Source organism: Telmatherina bonti (assembly GCF_933228915.1).
Source record: "Telmatherina bonti genome assembly, chromosome: 6".
NCBI lineage: Eukaryota > Metazoa > Chordata > Actinopteri > Atheriniformes > Telmatherinidae > Telmatherina > Telmatherina bonti.
The window spans coordinates 11,278,416-11,301,533 of record NC_136624.1 but is presented as its reverse complement, the minus strand read 5'-3'; the positions used below and the strand labels follow the sequence as shown (position 1 = coordinate 11,301,533).

At 40.1% G+C, this 23,118-nt stretch overlaps 1 protein-coding gene across 2 annotated transcripts in view; it reads right to left on the bottom strand.

The window, feature by feature from the left end:
* The window catches only part of cadpsa (Ca2+-dependent activator protein for secretion a), a gene marked incomplete at both ends in the record, with an annotated part of 183,268 nt that extends 160,415 nt beyond the window's left edge, over nucleotides 1-22,853 (bottom strand). For both annotated transcript variants that reach the window (XM_079241905.1, XM_079241906.1), the window contains 3 exons: nucleotides 3,138-3,470; nucleotides 7,220-7,333; nucleotides 22,458-22,853. In XM_079241905.1, the coding sequence (XP_079098031.1) occupies nucleotides 3,138-3,470; nucleotides 7,220-7,333; nucleotides 22,458-22,853 (843 nt within the window). The remainder of the gene's footprint in view (nucleotides 1-3,137; nucleotides 3,471-7,219; nucleotides 7,334-22,457) is intronic.
* Nucleotides 22,854-23,118: the final 265 nt, after the last annotated feature.

The window sequence follows — 23,118 nt, the reverse complement described above, 5'->3', positions numbered from 1 at the left end:
TGATTTACAAGGAGGAACAGTGTGATGATGAAGATGATCAAGTTCAGTTCATACCAGAACTTCCAGGAAGGTTTTCATTGTGAGATAATTCTCCATCATGGGTGGAGGACTGAGACTGTAGGAGTTCATGTTAATACAGTAATGGATCGGTAAGACAGGTGATGGCTGTTGTGAAATGGTGCTTCACTTAAAGTGGAACTATTATGGGCATTTCAGGCTAATTTATTTTTATTTCTGAGCCCAGAAGGGCTGGGATTGATCGAGTTATTGTCACAAATCCCTTTATTTACTTCAGACCAACCATCTCTGTAGGCTGTCAGATCAGCCTGCGGGCAAAACGAGTGGATTGAGACTCTTCCATATTAAGCCCCGCCTCCCGCCACTGCACTACATCAGGAGCGAGCACTGCACCTGCTTTCGCCGTCATTGTAACATCTCATAAACAGAAGGATTAGGCTAATATGAACTCAATAAAAAAAAACAAAATACAATGTCAACACATAGCATACAGCCCTACATGTTGGAACCTGAATCAGAGCCTGAAAACGAAGTGGAAAACAGCAACCCACAGTAACGAATGCAGCAGGATGTCTCTCTTTGGTAAACTCACCAGCCATCGTTGGAAATAACTTTATCCCACGTTTTCCACCCGCCTGATGTATTTGTACATGCCCTTGTTAACCAGTAGAAGGTAACCAATCACCGAACCTTATCCCCCGGGACGTCACAAGGATTTCCAAGTAGAAAAAACTCTCTAAAACGACGCGTTTTTCGTCGCCATGGAAACTGAACAGAGAGAGTGCTGGAACTCAAACTCAAACTCAAACATGCGTTTAGGTGATAAAAAACAGTATCGTTCACATGTCTGATGAGGATTCAACACTGTAACACTGTAGAAAGCTCAGAAAACTCCAAATACCATAATAGCACCCCTTTAATGATGACAAACTGAGACTGAATATAGTTAAGATTGGTGACTGGTGGGCGAAACATCTTGCATTTAAAGATCTAGTGGGTAAGAATGATTGACATCTAATGAAGAAAATGTGTGGCCTCAGGTGCAACAATGACTGTACTACCAGTAACTACTTCAGCAGTGTGTATATTTGTGTACTGTCTTCTTCTATGGTGTTTTACGCTGTTACTATTCCCAGACTGTGCTCTAGTGTCATGGTTTGTACATTTTGTGTCTTTTTACTTTTCCGGATCCCTGTTTTATTTCGTAGTTTTCCCTGTTTAGTTCCCTTTTGTCCTGTTTCTGTTTTGCTTTCCTGTTCACTAGATTCAGCTGGACTCAGTTAAGTCATTACACCTGTTCTGTTTCTGTTTGTATTTATACTCGTTGGTTTCAGTTCTGTTTGTGCGCTCATTTTGTTAGTTTCTGTTTATTAGCTCCATGTGCTTGTGTTTTGCTTCATCATGTGAGTTTGTCTTCAGCTTAGTTCTGTCTTGGTTCTGCATTTCTGCCCTCGTTATTGCACTTGGGTCCACACCTTCCCTCCACTTCGTGCAACTCTAGCCCCAATCAAACAAAGCACGTACTGTGATTTCAAAGCCTAACAGAGTTAGTCCATTCAGGAACAACACATATGGCCCAAATATGGCTTCCATGTATGTGGACCCACATAAATAAGTAGGTCAACTAAAACAAATTAAATACCAACAAAAAATGTTGGCATTGAAACAAACAGACAACAGAAACTATTTATATATTCACACTTTTTCCTCCAGCTGACTTTTTCTTGTTTTGGGATTTTTTTTTTTTTGGGGGGGGTTTTTATTTTTCTTTTATTTTTGCTGTTTGCAATTATTTCGTATTTACCTTCCATCCTCAAATACCAACTCCAACTCAGTTGGCTTTTAGCAAAACTGTGCATCAACAACATCTTCTTGGCTTTATTCCAGCGTCAGAGGAGCGTTATTCTTCTTTTCAGATAGACCTACAACTTTCTGCCCACCTGTTGATCTCTTTGCTGCTCCTGATTGGATATTACTGCGCTATAGGCGATCTGATTGGTGGAATGGTGGCAGGAAGTTGCTCCATTGTCATTTTTAGGTAAAAATAGATGTCTCAGCAACACAGAAGTGGAAATGATTTTTTTTAATTTATGAAAATGTGATAGATAATGGTGTTTTCATGGATCAATGTGGATTTTAACCCTCCTGGATGGGATGAAAATGTTTAGAAAACTTTCATAGATTACCCGAAGAGTAAGGTATCCATCACGATTTTCTCCACGGAGTCACACACAGCAAGTCCTGAGAAACTGTTTATGATATAAGACCTTGTAGAGTTGTAAAGTTACCTTGAATTATCTGTTGTGTTTTCTTATAAGTCTTAGGGTTAGGGTTCTGTTACTTTACATGTGCCGCACCTGGCTGTTTAGATTTTTATATAACAGTTTCTGTGGTTTGTTTTCTACCTTTTGTTTGGCTCACCCTTTCTATATCTTTTCTCTTCTCATTTCTCCTCTATCTACCTTTTCCTTCGGCTGTTTCTTTGGTCCGGTCCAGCAGTTATACACAGAATTGGCAAGACACATATTTATGAAGTGATACAAATAATAATATAATAAAGAATAAAATGTAAGAATCAAGGAGAGACCCAAATCCAAAGGGCTCCTCATGGCCAAGTACATTTATTCAGCACAATACAGCAGACAAACGATCTACTGTCATGACGCTGGACAGGATAGGTTTAAAGAACAAATAAAACCAAATGGCGGTGACTAAGAATCAGGAGATTCAAGGCGAAGCTGCATAAAGATGCACAACAGAAGGAAAATGAGAACTTGGCAGGCAGAAATGTTGTTAAAGGAAAAAAGTCACAAGCATCGAGTGTGGATGAAATGAAGAGAAGCTGAATGAGCTGTTATGAGCGTTTTCTGGATGTTTCCAAGTTTCTTTCATCATCATAAACATCAACTGCTCATTTAAGCTGTTTCTACATTTAGAGAGAAAAATGAGCCACCCACATTCGCTGCAGACATTCTGACAAGCTCTTAACAGCAGAATTTACAAGAAAAACCTTAATAAAACAGAGTAAAACTAAAAGAGTTTTTGATTCATTCATAACTATCCTGCATCAAAGGACCTGCTCATAAACATATGCAGATGTGATGAATGTGCTTCCTTACCTGACAGGCATTGTAGAGGAGCTGATGCTCAAACTTCTTGATGCCGAGGATCTGCTGGAACATCTCATACAGCTGGTCCTTGCTGAGGATGAGCTCAGAAGCAGCGCTTGCTGTAATTCTCTGCTGGTGCTTCCTGGGGTCTTCCTCGCCGCGGTAGATGGTGTCAAATTTGGCCATCCAGGAGCTGAGCACCGTCTCTTTGCTGAGGCCATCGATTTCAGGCAGGCTCCGGACCCGCTTCTCTATGTGCTTCTTGAAAACCTCACGGGAGTCGCTGGCCGAGCAGCCGCCGCTCTGCACCATCCGGGACACTCGGTCACTTTTCAGGAAGATCTGCGGACCGGATCAGAACCAGCAGATTAGTTTGGCTTTCAGGTTCTGCATCTGTTACGTTGCCATGTACGGGAATGACACATAAGCCGGAAAATGGAGATCATCTTTAATTTTACTGCAAAAATCAGATATTTAACAAAGTCTTGCAATTTTATATTTTTCTAAAGTCTCTGATCAAGTTTTTAAAAATCACTTTTTTTTTTTTTACTTCTTGATTAATTAATAAATCCAAAAATTAGTCATTTTAAACACATTAATATAAAATATGTTAACTGAGACATTTAAGAACATATTTTATTTTCAGCCCCCAATTTTAGCCGTAAAGTGTGCTGCAAGGCATCAGAAGCAAAGATTAAATAAAATGAGAAAAAATCTCAGCTTTAAAAACATGCGAAACTCCTCAAACGCTTTTCAAGTCCTTTATGATGTAACAAAAAACTAAAAAATGTCCTGAAGATGCTTCTGTCAGTGTTGTTTCTTTGTCTTTTCTTTTCTTAGAAAATATTTTAAAACAAGAGCAACTAAAGAAAAGGATTCCTCTGAATTCAGGAGCTGCTGGTGTGGCAGTGGATCAGGTCGTCCTGGAGCTGGAAGGTTGGTGGTTTAACTCCTGCTTCATCCTGGTCACTTCACTCATGTTCAGGTAAAATACCACAAAGTCAAGACGTTTGAAATGTGACTACTTTGTCCGATTTTGACTGTAAAGCTTGTGTCTTCCATTCTACACTCTTAGGTGGTAACCATGTCAGTTTTGTCCACTTAAAGTTCATTAATCATCAAGGGAAATTATTAATAAATCATATATATATATATATATATATATATATATATATATATATATATATATATATATATATATATATATATATATATATATATATATAGAGAGAGAGAGAGAGAGAGAGAGAGAGAGAGAGAGAGAGAGAGAGAGATATTTATATATAGATATATGTATATTCATATCCGTATCTGTGCAAAATCTAAATATCTTTATATAGATAAAATATGTAAATAAAAGATTTAATTTTATTTACATTTATTTAAATATGTATGTATATATATATATATATATATATATATATATATATATATATATATATATATATATATATATATATATATATATATATATGTATGTATATATGTATATGTGTATATATATATATATATATATATATATATATATATATATATATATATATATATATATATATATATATATGTATGTATATATGTATATGTGTATATATATATATATATATATATATATATATATATATATATATATATATATATATATATATATATATATATAATATATATATATATATATATATATATATATATATTCTACCTTAGGGGTGCCAAGTCCGGCCCTCGAGCTCTGCTATCCTGCGACATTTAGATGTATCCCGTCTCCAACACACCAGAATCTCCCTTGATATCATCAACCATGACTCACTGCAAAAAAACTTTGAAGGGCATGGAGTGGAATTCACATGGGACTATTTAGATGTCGGTACGGAGGGTGTGATGTTCACCTTGGGGTGACACACTGGGTTCTCTGGTCAGGGTAACTTACTTTACTGTCATAAACAGCACAGCATAGCAACCAAAGGCTTACAGGTGTAGAGTTCTGGGACTGGCTTATAAAGTGTATGTTGTCTAAAAACAACGAAATACAATTAAGAGAAACATTCTTTCTAGCAAAAACAAAACAAAATACATTAAGTAGAACTTATTCATTTGCTACAGTTATAACAACACATCAGTGTACATATTATCTGCTTATTTGTTCTACACATGTCATCCACTCATTTCTATTCAAATTGTGTGTAACTGTACCCAAGAAAATACCCAACAGATATGCATAATTTTCCACTATTTTATTAACACAAAAGCTAACAGTTTACTGGAATATAAAGAGGTCTGGTAGCTTAATAGCATGAACAAGCCACATGGTGAGGGGATGAACACTTCCACATAAGCACATTAAGCAAATAACATTTAAAGTCATAAAAAAGATCATGTTTAAGCAGAAATGCAACAGTTTACTTACAGTTTACTCTTCCAAGACGCACAGAACTGAAAACATTTGGCTGCTTACTTAAGACTACTCAACAGTCTCCATGTGCTTACTGCTGCTCAGAAGTTTCACTTTTCAGAAATCGTCCGTGTTTAATGATGCAGTTGCACAAAGTTACCCAAAGGGGGCGCTCGCATCCCATGCACAGTCTCTCCAACAGGAACAATCAGCCTTATCTCGGTTTAAAAGCTGTCTTACCATCACAAGCTGTTTTTTTTGTTGTTTTTTTTTCAGTGGATGCTTTTCCTTTGTCAGCTATGTAACATGTGGAGCTCCCCAGGAAAGCTACGTAGGTCCATTATTGTTTGCTGTCTTCACAAATTTACCTTTGACCTTGAAAACGGTCAAAACTTTGTTGATGAGTCCGCTATATTTCTCTGCACCTACAATACTGAACTGAACAAAACTAAACATAATCAACTAAGAGTTGTGATGATAACTGGCTCAAATCTTTCAATGTGCTAAGGCTTCAATGAAAACCTAAACCTAAATACATGTTAACGTTTACAGATATTTTCACAAACAAAAGAAGTTTGCACCGTTTCCTCACTTAAATGCAGTTTTCAGGCTTTGAAAACTTATTCAAAGGTCAAAGTTTTTTTCTTTCTCTCTTTTTCTCTCTACAAGGTGTTTTCTGTTTTCTCTTCTTTTCGATTCTCTTTCTGTCCTCTCCGGTCCGGTCCAGCAGTACAAACTTTGTATTACAAACAATTATGCAAAATAAATAGAAAAATAAAATTAAAATCCAGAATATCAAGGGGAGCGTTATATCTATGACGCTTCCCTTGGCAAAGCAAATTTGCCCAGCAGAATACAGCATCCAGAAAATCCATTTTGCCTGCTTAAAGGTAGAGTATGTAAGATTTTCAATATTTTCAAAATAAATTAACTAAAAAAAATAACTACAATCATAATTATAGTTTTTTAAACATGTAGGTTCCAGTCTGTCCATATTTGATGCGTTATTAAATTACAAGTTTAATTAATGACAAAAACTCTTCTTGAAGGTTTTCTGACCAGTAAAAAAAAAAAGTACTGTTTTTCCACCAGTAGGGGGAGTATAAGCACATTTATTGCAGAGCGGCTCTGAGCTACAGCTCACAAGCGATTCCTGCCCTCTTTGGAGCTGGCAAGGAGGAGGGGTGAGGGGTGAGTTTTGCTCATTACTGCCAACCTGTGGTCGTTTGTGAAGGTAGCAGTTTTGTGGTTTTGCTCATGACCTGGTGTTTGCCACCTGGTGGTGGAAAGAATCGCCTTGAAATCTTACATACTCTGCCTTTAAATGCTGGACAAGACAAAAAAAAAAAAAAAAAAAAAAAAAAAAAAAAAAAAAAGTTCAAAGTTTCAAATTATTAGATGATCCAGTTCAGTCATTAATGATTGGAAAATTTTAGTAAACAGGAAATGTTTCATTTTTTTCAGCGAGATGAATATTGTTTATGTAATATTTCATCTAATAGGGCACATTCTCTTACTACATCCAGTCTTCATTAATGTCAAAAACCCTGAACAGACTTTCACTGTACACGCCATAAATCAACAAGGTCTTTATCCTTCACCATACTGATTACTTTTCCACCCGGTCATAAATGAATCTGAAGAACAACTAAAAAGACACCGATCAGGCAGCTTGTGCATGCTGGGATAAATACAACAACCTTACCTCGTAGTAGCTCTGCACAGCGTTGATAAAAGCTTCATCGGCCACAATCTGAGTTTCTCCATTGAGGAACGCCTGAAAGCGATCTTTAATTGTCTGCAGCTGCAGCTTATTGATCTGAGGAAGATATTGAAGGACAGGACAGAGAATGGAGGTTATTGTTAAAACACATAAACATTAACATGGATGAAGCAACTAAAACCACAATAATGATCTCATGAAAGTAATTAAAGCACTGCTGATATAATCATAAGATAATATTTTTCATAACCCATAACCGGCTCCTTTGATGAATCAGGTCCTTCCTCCAGACCTACAGGAAGTCGACAGTAAGATATCATTTTTTTTTTATTTGTTTGGGTTTTAACTTTAACTATTTTAAAATGCATAAAGTGAGAGAGAGATAAAGGTGTTGGCAATATTACTGGCAAGAATCTAAGCCTGCTTTCACCCCTGATTTGCACTGCTGTGAAGCTGAACACCGGAGTAAACATTCAGGCTGGTAGTGGAGGAAACTGCAGCAGCAGCTCTGAAGCATCAGGAGCAGAACCAAGCAGTGGGACACTTCTGCCTGCAAGTAATGCAAGCCCACTTGACTTGGAGTATCGAATTCTGCTGATGTTCCTCCTCGTGCTCCTTTGCTCCTCTTACTTTTCCAGTAGAAGTGCAGCTGTATGGTAATATGGAAATGATTTAGTGTATTCATGTTTATTACCTGCAGGAAATGACCAGTGGCAACTGGTGACCATAATCAATGAACTCTGTGCCCATCCCCCCACACACAACACTCACACGACACACACACACACCAACCCCCCCCATCTGTAACTGGATCACATGTTGCTTTTAGTCCAGGTCAGGCAACTGCAAGATCTTCTTCTATGGTTTTTTTTAAGGTGGTATTATTCTAAACGGTGCTCTAGCGCCTATCAAAGCCAGTACTGCATTTTTAAATCTCAGAGGGTTTTCATTTCACGCACAATGGTTTGTTCATTCAGAGACACCGTAGTAAATTAGAAACATTGTTTTTAATAATATATGACATTATTCTGTCACTAACCTTTGATTTTGTTACCCGTTGCACCTTAAAGTTTGGGGAAACATTGAGGTGATTGAGGTGTGTTCATCATCAAAACAATATGATTGTGCCATGTGATCTACACCTGCCACACTCATCCCTATTCCCACTCCATGTTTTCTTTCTATCTTTAATCCTCCAATCTGCCAAATTCAGTGAAAACACCATCTGAATAAATAAATAAAATCATATCAAGTGTAAGTAGGATTTAGTATTGTACTTTCCCTGGTATCAGCCTGATACAGGTGACACTGAATAAATCTCCAGTCTCACTGTGACTGGGAATTATGATGCATAACAGGATATTACTGATATTTACTGATATGCCTACTGAACAGCGTGTTTATGACTTAAAAAGCATTCAAACAATAAAATGTTTTCACATTATTAGAAACCATAAGCAATCCCAGTTTGGTGTCTTTCTAAGCACATATGTTGGGATTCATGTATATCCTTTCTGTACAATGTTGTGTCAGAAGCAATGGACATGTTGGACCGGCTCTGAGCTCATCATGCTAACAGCTGTTTCCCTGCAGGCTGCGATTATAAGCGTCATATGAAAAAAATTACAGTAGGTACACTAACTCAGCCCAGTCTAATTACACAACACTCGCTGCTTTTTATAAATGAACGTGTTAAGGAGCACCGTGTACTTCAGCTTGTGGCACATACTCCTGTGTGTGTGTGAGCTGTGTATGTGTCTAATCATGTGGGTGTGTGTTTCCTCATGAAAACAACAGGCCAACTGACAAGGCTTTCATCATTATTAGCAGCCTACACGCTGTTGTCATGAATTATGCAAAAGCTACTGAACGCTTTCTGCAGCACGTGTAAACATACACACACACACACACACACTATAAATCTGTGGTGGTAACATCCAGACAGGTTTTCTTGTCTTTGCCTGCTGTAGGGACACTGATGTTGAAAGCAGTGAGAATAACAGAGGAGTCTTTTCAAAGCTCAGACTCATGCTGGTGCTGATGAAGAGGGCTTTTTGTGGCATTAATAAAGCATATTCTCATAAAATTAAGTAAAAAGCTCTGCTGAAAATGCGATGAGGAAATCCTTTAACTATTTTGAGGTATTTTAAACTTTGATATGAACAACATGAAGAGTCCAGAGTCCTGCATGGGACACGAGTTATGGTTGGGATTATTAGTATAGGTGTTAAGTCGGGGGGCTTACAGATAACCTGCAGGTTCAGTGTTTCCCTTGAAAATAATTTAGTGAACATGAAAATAATAGAAAATATTAACTGTGATGTATCTATGAAAGTAGATTACTGGTCTTATAGGTCTTAAACTCTGCAGACCTCCTGCCTGATGACACTAATATACTGAGTCTCTGTTACTAGAAAACTCTCCCAATAACAGGTTTGTAGGCTATGAAATCAAGAACCCAAATTGTCTCCAGAATCTCCACCAGCTCTCAGATCAATCAAGCAAACAGGACAAACACACTGATGTGTGTGGAGTTTAGTGAGACAGAGCCACAGATGTTTCAACAAATGCACTCATAAAGATTTACAAACAGACATTTACCAACAATGAAGTAAAAGTTTGTTAAATATTTGCTGTGAAATAAAAATCTATGCCAGTATCTGTCTATCTACATATATATATATATATATATATATATATATATATATATATATATATATATATATATATATATATACACTGCTCAAAAAAAAGGGAACACTAAAGTAACACATTGTAGATCTGAATGAATTAAATATTTTTATTAAAAACTTTGTTCTTTCCATTGTTGAATATGATGACAACAAAATCACACAAAAATTATCAATGAAAATCAAGTGTATCATCGCATGGCGGTCTGGATTTGGAGTTATACTCTAAATGAAAATGGAAAAACACACTAAAGGATCCAACTTTGATGTAATGTCCTTTAAACAAGTCACAATGAGGCTCAGTAGTGTGTGTGGCCTCCGCGTGCCTGTATGACCTCCCTACAACAGCTGGACATGCTCCTGATGAGGCGGCGGATGTTCTCCTGAAGGATCTCCTCCCAGACCTGGACTAAAGCATCCGGCAACTCCTGAACAGTCTGTGGTGCAACTTGGCGTTGGTGGATGGAGCGAGACACGATGTCCCAGATGTGCTCAATTGGATTCAGCTCTTTGGAACAGGCAGGCCAGTCCATAACATCAATGCCTTCATGTTGCAGGAACTGCTGACACACTCCAGCCACATGAGGTCTAGCATTGTCTTGCATTAGGAGGAACCCAGGGCCAACCGCACCAGCATATGGTCCCACAAGGGGTCTGAGGATCTCATCTCGGTACCTAATGGCAGTCAGGCTACCTCTGGCGAGCACATGGAGGTCTGTGCGGCCCTCCAAAGAAATGCCACCCCACACCATTACTGACCCACTGCCAAACTGGTCATGCTGGAGGATGTTGCAGGCAGCAGAACGTTCTCCACAGCGTCTCCAGACTCTGTCACATCTGTCACATGTGCTCAGTGTGAACCTGCTTTCATCTGTGAAGAGCAAATGGCTCTTCAGTGGCAAATTTGCCAATCTTGGTGTTCTCTGGCAAATGCCAAACGTTCTGCACGGTGTTGGGCTGTAAGCACAACCCCCACCTGTAGATGTCAGGCCCTCATACCACCCTCATGAAGTCTGTTTCTGACTGTTGGAGCAGACACATGCACATTTGTGGCCTGCTGGAGCTCATTTTGCAGGGCTCTGGCAGTGCTCCTCCTGTTCCTCCTTGCACAAAGAAGGAGGTAGCGGTCCTGCTGCTGGGTTGTTGTCCTCCCACGGCCTCCTCCACATCTCCTGATGTACTGGCCTGTCTCCTGGTAGCGCCTCCATGCTCTGGACACTACGCTGACAGACAAAGCAAACCTTCTTGCCACAGCTGGCATTGATGCACCATCCTGGATGAGCTGCACTACCTGAGCCACTTGTGTGGGTTGTAGACTCAGTCTCATGCTACCACTAGAGTGAAAGCACCGCCAGCATTCAAAAGTGACCAAAACATCAGCCAGAAAGCATGGGAACTGAGAAGTGGTCTGTGGTCACCACCTGCAGAACCACTCCTTTATTGGGTGTGTTTTGCCAGTTGCCTATAATTTCCACCTGTTGTCTATTCCATTTGCACAACAGCATGTGGAATTGATTGTCAATCAGTGTTGATTCCTAAGTGGACAGTTCCACTTCACAGAAGTCTGGTTGACTTAGAGTTTCATTGTGTTGTTTAAGTGTTCCCTTTGTTTTTTTTGAGCAGTGTATATAAGAACATTGTTCTCTTTTGGCTCATCCCTCTGAAGGGGTCGCCACAGCGAATAATCGTACAGGATAATTGGCACAAAATGCCCTTCCTGACACAACCCTCTGCATTTATCTGGGCTTGGGACCAACGGAGAACAATCGTGTCCCCCTTGAGACTGCAGTAGCTCAGGGGAGCAGGACTCGAACTGCAGACCATCAGGTTTCCTGATAAGTGGCTCTACCACATGAGCTACTCCCACCTAACAGGAATAAAAAGATTACAAATAAAAACAAAACAAGAAAAAAAATATGTAAGAACAATAAGAATTTAAAAGTAAAACACAGGTCTGCTCTGAGAGCACGATGGCATGTCAGGTTGAAGGAGCTCAGACAAATAAAAAAAAAGGGGCAAGCCAATGAAAAGGCCATAAATTAAATAAAGGCATTTTGAAATGGCTTTGGAAATAAACAGGAAGCCAATGAAAGCAGGCTAAAACCAGCATTATATGCTCTTGTTTACTTGTACCAGTCAAAAAATTGTGCAGCTGTGTTTTGTACTGGCTGTAGGTGTGAAATGAAAGCCTGGCTAACTCCAACGAAAGCAGGGTTACAATTGTCCAGGTGTTAGTAATAATAAATGCATGTATGGGCTCTACGTAACCTCTAGGCAGGAGGAGCTCGAGTTTTGACAGCCACCAGCTAGAAGCTCTAGAAATACAGATTTCAGTGTTAAAATCTGGGCACAGGGGTAGACAGCAGCATCATACCTGTTTGGTCAGGCTGAAAGGGTCCAAATTCTCCCGGCAGCAAGAACAGCTCTGTCATGGCTGACCAGGTCGACCATTACAGGCAGAGAAAAGCTCTTCTTAGATCACTGAATGTCCCAGTAGTTACCATGGTCCAATAATCTTAAGCTTGTAAGTTAATTTCCCCTATTTATTGTCATGCTGATTCATCATTCTGTATGTCAGTTCTTCGCAGGCTGCCAACATTTGAGTGAGTCATATGAAGGGCGCAGGGAGATCGACTGACTTATCGGCCCAGAATGATGGGCAGCCTTGCCCAATCTGCTGATGACAAAACTACCAAAAATCAGTTTAACATTTTCATGAATCGATGCCCGTCAGCCCTCAGAGCAGGTCCATATGTGAATAAGAACATGTGATGCTTCCCTGCTGGACCCCGAATCAGTTCCACAGTTCTGCCAGGACACACTAGACCCGATTCCAAAGTTTTAATTTAATTCAACCTGGTTTTTGTTGTATCACATTATGCAGGATGTTGTTCAATTCTCTGTCACTAAATAGTTTATTAAGGTCTGAAATTAATTTGCCTGAAAAAAAAAAAAAAAAAGTAGCTGGGTTACAAAATCAATGCAGAAGCTCCTCAAATCATCCTCCTGGGTCCTGACTGTGGCTTTTGCTGTGTGTCCGCCCCACTTCCTGTCCAGAAACGTTTATTTAAAGGCCACTGGTCCCCAGAAAAAGAAGAAAACTAAGGTCATGCTGTTCATGTGAGTTTTGCTACACTTCCTAGTATGTGTCAGTCCGTATAGACACTGCTGGATTAGGCTACACTTTGCTTCAGTTGTATTTTAAGTACTTTTCACTTCAATAAGAAGTCGTGCAGCTGCCAGCCAATCATGTAATCTGAACAGCAAAATGCCTGATTTATGACTGATTGCTGCTACAGTTCATCGTCGATGTCTTTCTCAGTGTAAGCACACAGCTAACCCTCCTCTGTTTTATATGTCTATCATGATTATTGTATGAAAAACACTAAAGTTTCGCTGAATCGCCCTCTGTTTTCTGGTTGTGTATTAACAGAAGTAGCTTCTCCTGCATTTTCTGCATCTGGTAAATTTATAATTCATTTCCTCATCAGTGCCTGCTGCTTATCTGGCCCTGCCTTCCTGCTAGACCCTGCCACACATAGTGCCTTATCGCCATGTTTAATATTCAACCCTTACAGGTTCGCTGACAAACAGTCCAACAGCCTTTAACCCTTCAAACTCCAAGCAGTTTCAGCTTTTTTCCTCCGCCTGCGTAATTTAATATAAAATTGCCTGCTGAAGCTCAACCCTTTTAATCCCAGTCAACATCCAGACATCATTTTTTTCAGGACAGCCTCAGATGTCAGATTAAGAGGCTGAAACGATGTCAAATGAATTTATGAATAGATGAAGCAGCATTTATTAGACCTATGATCTATGTAGACCGAGCAAAACAACAAAACAGAATTTATTACAGACAGAATTGTGCAGAAATAACACACAGACCAACAGTGACCGCGCCTTTTCTCATCTGCACATCATTCTTTCAAGGAAAAATTTTTGTCTTTGAAACAAACATTTTTACAGTTTGTCCTCCCAATGTGTTGTTTATTGGTGGTTATTTTTAGTGATTTATGCTGCTATTTATCATCACAAAACTAGCTCCAAAAAGCCATGCTTTTTCTTCCTTTGCATCATAAATATCTTGACTCTATTCCAGCCACAGAGCACCATTATTTTTGGATTGTAAACCTCCTGGATGGGACACAAATGCCTGGAAAACTTATTTTAGATCACATCACGGTAAAAACTGTCCATTACAATTCACCCCACAGTTACACACTACGGTTCCTGAGAAAGTGTTAATGATATAAGCAGTGACGCTCGGGGCATCTGACGTCTAACGGGGATCAAATTTGAATCACAAAAATAAAAAAAAGCAAAAGTAGACTTTTGGGAGATCAGAGTGCAACAGGTCCAAAGAAAACATTGAAATATGTCGTTCTCTGCCCATGCAGCAGAACAGCTTCATTACAGAGAGCAACAAAGTATCATGCTGGAGCACAGCTTGGCTCAGATTCAGGTGGGTCATGGTTGGAGCAGCTGCAGCCTCCAGCCTGAGTGGGCTCTAGTCAACTCACTTTCTACACACTCACTTGAAAGCATTGATCTCACTTACAATGCAACCTCTGGAGTCGCCAAGGGCTTTATACATTTTATTCATTTTTTAAATAGTCTCCTCAATACTTGAAAAGGCACTTTGATGTGCTAATTCCTCTTTAAGCTCACATTGATTTGGAAAAATGACAGAAACAGGATTGGAAGTGAAAAGAGCTGCGGAGCTGCAGGGCAGGCCAGGAGAGGAGTGAGAAGTGGTTTAATCAGATCCTTATTGTGGTGCAAGCAGACAGATGGCCTGATTGTGTTGTTCAGTTGTGTGTCTCACCTGGGCATGCTAATTCCCCAGGGCCTGCTTAGAAGAGGAAAAACATGTCAAATAAAAACAATTAAAGATGAAAATGAGAGAAAACAATATGAACACTAAATAAAAACTGGCATTCGTGTTTAGAAAGTAAATACAGTTTATGGTGCTAAGAAACGGTAGGTCACACAACTCATTACCCCGAGAGCCCACATGCATTCAGACCAGGATGTGTTTGTGTGCACGCTCTGCCATCTTGGCACATTACTGTGGTAATGATGCACATCCAGCCAGACATAAAAAGGATATGCAGCGAGTGTGACAGAGTGGAAGCTGAGACTGAAAAAACAAGCCGGCAGTTTAATGAGGCAGCTCGAGCTGAAGGAGTATCCAACCATCCGTGCATACACACCAGTACAAACACACAGACATACAATATATATATATATATATATATATATATATATATATATATATATATATACATATATATATATATATATATATATATATATATATATATATATATATATATATATATATATATATATATATATATATATATATATACATACACATATGAATTATTTATCTGCATTTTGCATTAGAATTATTCAAGTTTCTCTCTAAACACACTGTTGTTTATTCACTGTGTTATGTAGAGGATAGCAATCTTGTAGGATAGATAGATTTGAAAGTGGCACCCTGTCTTGGCTCCTCCCCCTCCAATCAATAATCTGTTTGAGACACGCTCGGCCGACCACCCCACACCCCCCACCCAACCTGAACATGCACGTCACAGTAGAAGGCTTTTTCCACCAACAATTTTCTCTTGCTCGGCTGTTTAGCAGGAGGAGGAAAATAAACCAAGCCAGGTCGAGAAATCCTTCCTGCATTTTCTCAGCCATGTTTGCCTTCCAAGTTTCCTCCTCTCTACTTTATATTTTCATCCTAACACGCTGTTTATATGCAGCATGTGGCTATCAGGTATGCGCTGCTGGAGGGGGAGGAGGGGAGCCAGGAGAAGAAGCTTACAAAATATAAGAAATGAGCAACTTCAATTCGGTCCGAACGTTTGGATTGGTCAGAGTTTTTACAGATTTATAGTAAAATGGGGGGGTCTAACTATATTTCTTATTGTTCATGATTACAAAATGTACAGACTACTATCAGGATGAGGAACCACTTCACCCAGAGTAAAAAAAAAAAACAAAAAAACAAACAAACAAAAAAAAACATCAACATGTTGTATTTATGTAGATCACGTTCTACGTCTACCCCAAACACACACACACGTGCACTCACGCTCAACAAACAGTATCCCCCACAGTTAAAAAACAAAACAGCTTGCACCACCACTGCTTGTGATGCTCCAGAGTTGCTGACCGCTAACTGTGCTCCGTTTGTTGGGTAGTCATGTGGAGGTTTCCACTTGGAATTTATAGCTCCTCTCACATAACAGAGCGGCTGAATTGTATTAAAACCACTTTAGAAATAAAAAAATTTGATCCTCTAAGTGCTTCCTGATTGGTCCAGATGAGAGTGGGCTCTCTGAAGCAGGTAGATGATGGCGTCTTGAACGCCAAGCCCATTACAATAAGCAAACTGTAATGGGTCCTGAAAGGTGTTCACCTACTTTCGAGAGAGAGAGAGAGAGACAGAGAGAGAGAGAGAGAGAGAGAGAGAGACAGAGAGAGAGAGAGAGAGAGAGAGAGACTGATATTGGCTCACCTCAATAACAGTCACTCAAGGATTTTCATGAAGTGAGGTGTTAATATAAATGGTCTGTAGTCGTTTAGTTCTAGTGATTTGGATTTGTTAGGGTACTGGACCAAGCACTGGACCTTTCTATACTTCATACTTCCCACAGTCAAACATCTTTCTGCTTTCATCTGCTCAATGCTTCAGTGTACACCACTTCTTTAAAAGTACAAATATATAGTTAACACCTGGACTTAGCTAAGCTGACAGGTAACAGTCTTCCTGCATGGACGTTCACGTTTTAGTTGCAACAAGTTGTTTAAGTCTAACCATTGCAGTGTGCAGCTTGTGCTTTCGTTATCAACCATGTGGGAAGACACATCCCAGGTTCATGGAAAAGATGTAAATCTGTTTCAGAAGGGTCAAATTATTGGCATCAATCAGATAAAACATCTTAGGTGATGCTCAAACTAAAACTGAGTTAAGAACTGTCCAAGGCATTATCAAAAACTGGAAGGATAGTGAGGAACCATCATGTTGCAGAGAGAACTGTGGTCAGAATGTGTGATGGATAAATAACCATTAGGTGATCTACAAATGACTTTTAGGCATTTGCTATTCAGCATCTTTACAATCCAGCCCCAAAATGTAGAATGTATTCAGAGACTCTACGTGGTAAATCCACAGTAAATAATCCATGATAACACCAGCATTTATCTCTTTTTCACCATAACAATAAATAACACCATCACACCATCTATGTTGCTCAGAGACCTGTATTTTCACCTGGAAATAGAATGAAGCCACTTCCTTCAAACTTTCCACCAATCAGACAATTTAAATTGATTGCAGTGTCCAATCAGACGCAGCCAGATATCAACAAGTGAGCAAAAGGTTCCATGAATGTCTGAAAAGAAAAAAAGTAATGGTGATCTATAGCTAGAATAAAGCCAAGAAGATGTTTTTCGTCCATAGTGAGTTGAAGTTGGTTGAAACGCAGTGAAAATGTCCACCACATTTTCTGAGAATATTTCCCATGGAAAGAGAAAACACCAAGATGAACTCTAGCATGAGTCCCAGACCAGAACCCTGTGGAACACCATTGCATATTAACCCTGGTAAAAGCACAGGATGCAATCTGTAATCTATCTGATATGACTTAAACCAGTCCAAATCACCCTTTTATCTTAATGATATGTATACATATCTCTCTCTTCCATTGTTGCAATCTTCTATTGATTTTATGTCATCAGAAACTGGAGTATTTCTTGTGTGCCTGTTATATGTTTATGTGCATGTTGTACAAAAAAAAAAAAAAAAAGGAATACCGACCCATACTTTGCTTACTTACCACTGTATCTGCAGAAAACTAGACCCTTTCACCCAACTGTCATTGTAATAATTTCCACAGTAAATGCTGTATTTTTCTACGTGTGTGTGTGAATAAACCATTTCTGTTTTGCATGATTACATCAAAGTCACTCTGAGATTTTCCATAAAAGTTCAGATCCTGTAATCATGTTTCAGACTTCCTCATTTGAACAAGCTCAGAGTGGGAGCACAAAGATTCATTTCAACAGAAACTAATGAAAGTGGGATGCTGTGAACTGATCAAACAATGGAAAATGTTGGGTGGAGGGTAATTATTGTATATGACTGGAAACTAAATGATCATCACTGAAACAAACAGTAAATTATTGACATGACATATCGGCAGCAGACCGACATTTACTGTTTCATGTTCATTTCTGACTCTGAGCTCACATATATTGTTTATTAAAACAACCAAAATCCCCTTAAAATGCTTCCTTCAGGATAAGTTAGGAAGCTGAGATTAGGACAGAAAATTAAGACTACAAAGCAGCCTGAATTTACTTGCATATCGTTTTGAGACTGTTGCTGTTAATATCCTCCTGAGTGGAGAAATTCACCATCTGTTTGGGTCAGACCGTTGTACAGGTTTGTCCTCACCTTCCAGACATCAACCCCGATGTTAAATTAATAGGATCAGTCTTGTTTTACAATGTACAGACACATGAGCCTTGCAATGCCATTTGTGTGTTTAAGGCAAGCGGCAACCTCCAGTGGTTAAAAGTGAAGCCTATGAGGAAGTGCATAAAACTGCAGTTCCCCCTTCATCCACTAGGGGCTGCAAACCAGAGAGAATCCCCATAGACTCCCATGTTAAAAAGACCAACTTCACAGCAGAAATAAACATGTTTACAACCTGGTTCAAAAATCCATTTTCGGTTTAATAGGTCAGGTTTACCTTCAAGACAATTGTGGGGGGAATTCTTTTCTAACTCGCGCATTTAAAAGTAATTTAATCTCAAAATTCACCACATTTAGGGGCGTGTCCTTTTGATTGACAGGTACCAGATCTCCCGCTTCAAGTAAGAAGAATGCAGAACAACTGCGATGTTTAGCCGTTTAACAGCGTGACTTAGCTTTACCTCTGTTAGCTGGTTAGCTCCTGTTATCTCCTGTTAGCTCCTGGTTAGCTCAGTTAGTTCTTAGCTACAGAAAGCTCGGAGTTCGCTCGATGTCAATCATCCACCATGACGCTCACTGCTCCCCTCTCAGCTCCACCTCTTTGCCCATATTTGTATTTTCCGGCCGAGACGACGTGCATGACTCTGCCAACATCGCGATGGTAGGAACCGCCCACTAAGCTTCAATTCAGCTCTTCTGAAACGTACGGGTGGTGTCACCGAGGCTACGTCCATCTTTTTATATACAGTGTCTATGGTTTTAGACCCTGTTTAGATGACAAGTAATGACCAAGTTTTGTTCATTTTTGGACTCTGGTTTCCACGGTAACAGAGTTTTGGATGGGAAAAAAATCAACAAAGGTTTTAAATGTAAGGTTAATCCTGTATGTGTAAACATGAAGTGGAATCTTTTGGAGATGATGTCACGCCATCTTGCATTTGTGTCATCAGACCCTGTTCACACCCACAAACAACACAACAGCAAATAATAGTGAATCTCTGTTCTGTTTGGACACATGGGGTGTGTTGTTGTCGTGTACAGGCCTGGAATGCTCATTACACTGTTATGCAGTAGGTCTTGTTTGTGTTTTTAGTCTGCATTGAGGCGGTTTTCATGCTGCTGGTGTGTAAATGATCATTTTTATTTATTAAAAAAGGGGGGAAAAAATTTTGCCTGGAAATGTTGCTGTATTTAAAAGACCTTTAATGTGTGCAGTCATTATTTAAAAACTTGACGTTGCTTCTGACTGTGTATAGTGGATGTTATAATAGAACTTTATGCATCTGATGTAACACTGATTCAGGAGACACAAGCAAGTTTTTGTCTGGATGGACATGAAGAAATCATAGTTGCACAGCATGAATGCTGACTTTATGTCAGAGTACACAGCCCCAGAGACTCATAACAAAAGTGCCTCAATCAGATATGAAACATCTTTGAAATACTGTGTTTGATCAGTCTTACAACTATTTCTAAATTATTATTATCTATATCCCTGTTTCTACAGACCAGATTCTTGTTTATTCTCTTATCTGCCCGCGTCTCCAGCCGGAGTGGAGGAGCACTGAATCAATGATACCCAGTACAGAACAAAGAACAAGGAGTAACAGCATCAAATGTACTGGGATGGTGAATGATTAGGAAACTGGATAAAAGTGAGTGATGGTAACACAGATGGAGAAGGATGTAAAGATAAAGGATGCTGAGGACATAGTGGGGATGTAGGTAATGGGACCACTGAGCTACAAGACAACTAGATGTCGTAGACAGTGGCTCAAAAAAAGAAAAAGAAAAGAAAAGTTTGTCACTACAACAGCACTCCACGCAGAAAACTTTAGCAGAGTACACAATGCAGTGATCGGATGGCTGAAAGGTGTGTACCAGCACACAGCTCTATGTTTTAGCTTGTCAGAACAACAGAGTGGTAAGATTAACAACTATAACGTGAAAATGGCATTTTAAAGCGCGTTGTGTCTCCTGGTTTGACTGGACACCTGGATGTGACTCCACATGTTGTGTGGTTGGAATGAACCCGAGAAAAGAAGCAGTGCAAAAGCTGCGGCTATTGACCTGTTGGACTTTGGAAATCTATGTGGAACAGGTGGAGATGCATTTTACAACCAATCAAAACTGCTAAAAAAAAAAAAACATCAATCAGCTGCAGACAAAGCAGGAAGAACAGCAGATGAAAATACAGACTAGATGCACAAAGGATGCAGATCCAATGCTTGTGCCGGTTGTTTTAATAAACAAAAGCTCTGCAAGTGGAATCGTAAAGGATGTTGTACCTTACCACACACACACACACACACACACACACACACACACACACACACACACACCACTGGCTGTTTAAAACCATTTAAACCAGTCAGTTTCCTCCTAACATCTACGTTAAATGTTCTCATCCAGGATCTAAAATGATTAATTGAAATTGTTTAAGTTGTGCAAACTGAACCTTCACGCCGTTGGAGGAGGTGGAAGTAAAACAGCAGTAAGTAAAGGAAATAAAAAGTCTCAGTTGCATAACATCCCCACTGCTGACACACCTCCGATGAAGATGCTTCTCTGTAAAACTCAAACATGGGGGCCGATATTTTGACAAGTTGATGAAACTTGCTGACCATTCACACCCACATCTCTTCCTGCCAGTAACTCCAGAAGGTAACCGTTCAATCAATCAATCAATCAATCAATCAATCATACTTTATTTATGAAGCGCTTTTCCAACATAAAATATGCAACTCAAAGCACTTTAACAGTTTAAAATCATTCCCACCCGACCAACCCAACAGCTTCCCCTCATCTGTCTGACTTCGTGCAGTTTTTAATAGTTGTAAAACATTTAAATTAATTCGTAAAGATTCTTGATAAATATAGATCTGCACTTTTCACTGAAGCTCCTCCTGTTCAGTTCACAGTTTTAGTAATGAGCCCATTAATGAGGCTGCACACATTGTCTGGGATAAAATGTGGTTTTTAGAGGTTGTCAGTGTTCAGTTGTTATGATAAAGACTAGCAAAAGATATTTTACTACCAGAAAAGGCTGCAAGCGAAGTCTTTGCATATTCCTAGATTCCCTGTAAGTACATAAACACTGGTGATCCCAAGTCTCCAGTGAGGAGGTGGAGAAATAAAGATGAATGCTTCCAATGAGAAGAGAATCAACAGAGAAGCTATCTGCGACTCTGCAGGCTGCAAACATGCCTTTCCCTCCCCTCCTGGTGTTGCCATTTTAGACCAAAAAGGAATCTGATTCCCGCTGTGTGTGTGCGTCCTGAAAAGCCTGCAGTACCATGACAGAACAAAGGGGTGTTCGCCCCCAGATCCCATGGCAACAAAAAAACTCCTTTTTTTTTAATGGTATGTCAAAGTCCCTGCACTCCGTGAAAACCCCGTTTCCAGACAGCAGATGTCAGACATGGGAGTGACTGAGATCTGCTGTCTCTGCGTTAAGGTTTGTTCTTTGCACCTGTTGCTTGAAACTGACAGGAAGAAAGAAGAACAGTGATGCAGGTCAGAGACATTTACATCTGAGAGCTACTACAGTGGGTGGGAACAACATGTGCTCTCTCTCTCTCTCTCTCTCTCTCTCTCTCTCTCTCTCTCTCTCTCTCTCTCACACACACACACACACACACACACACACACACACACACACACACTTGTCATCCTCCAGCCTCTCCTTTTGTTGCAAGAAGAGTCTGGTTTTCTACTTTGTGTTGTTTCTGAAACCAGTTTAACCCTTTTCCGGCCCAGATTGAACTAATATTATTATTGTTATTATTATTATTACAGGAAGATGAGCTGCGAGGTTTTTCCCACTAAACTGGAGCTTGTAACCTTTATTCTCCATGAAGCTGGGAAGTTGTGTAGCCTTTAGATGATCATGGTTTTTGCAGCTGAGAAGCATGATGCGACTCTGGAAGCAACAGTTGGCGTCATGTGGCCACAAGCTGCAAATGAAAGCTGAAAACACAGCTTCGATGGGTGTTCTGGCTGCTTTTTTCCCCCTCTCCTCCCTCTCTGGTCTTACCTTCTGCTGCCTCCTGGCCATGTCAGTGGGCTGTTTGGCGTTGAATGGATACGCGATGCAGCGCATCACAAACACGTACAGCTGAAGTCTCTTCTTTCTCTCCTCTTCTTCTCTCTGCATTTTCTCCAGGTCTTCTTTCTCCTTGTCACTTCCTACCGATGGGCTGGGGCTGGAGGGTCTGCAGCCGCCACCGGTGCCGCCGCCGCCGCCGCCACCTCCACCTCCACCGCCGCCGCTCCCGCGGCCCCGCGGCTGGAGACGACCACCGCCATGGTGGTCGGCGGCTCGGCCCGGTGACAGTCTGGCCCCTCCGAGGCTCTTAGGAGCCGTCACCTCCTTACGCTCCACTTCGAGTATTTCATCCCCTTCCTCCTCGCTGGAAGACGGATCCAACATACTACTGGAGGAAAAAGTCGCCGATCAGCTTCAGGCGGAACCCCAGAAGGAAAAAACAAACCAAAAACCAGTAAGAGCTGCTGGTCCGCAAAGCGCTTACACTGGTGTCTTTCAGGGGGGAAAAAAGCAGCAAAACTGCCGACAAGCGCGTCAGTTTGTGCAGAGAGGAGGAAAATGTTGACTTGGTTGCGTCATGTGCAACTCTGCTGGTCGGTGACAGAAAGGAGGGATTTAACTAGAAGGCACATTAAAAGGGGAGGGGTCG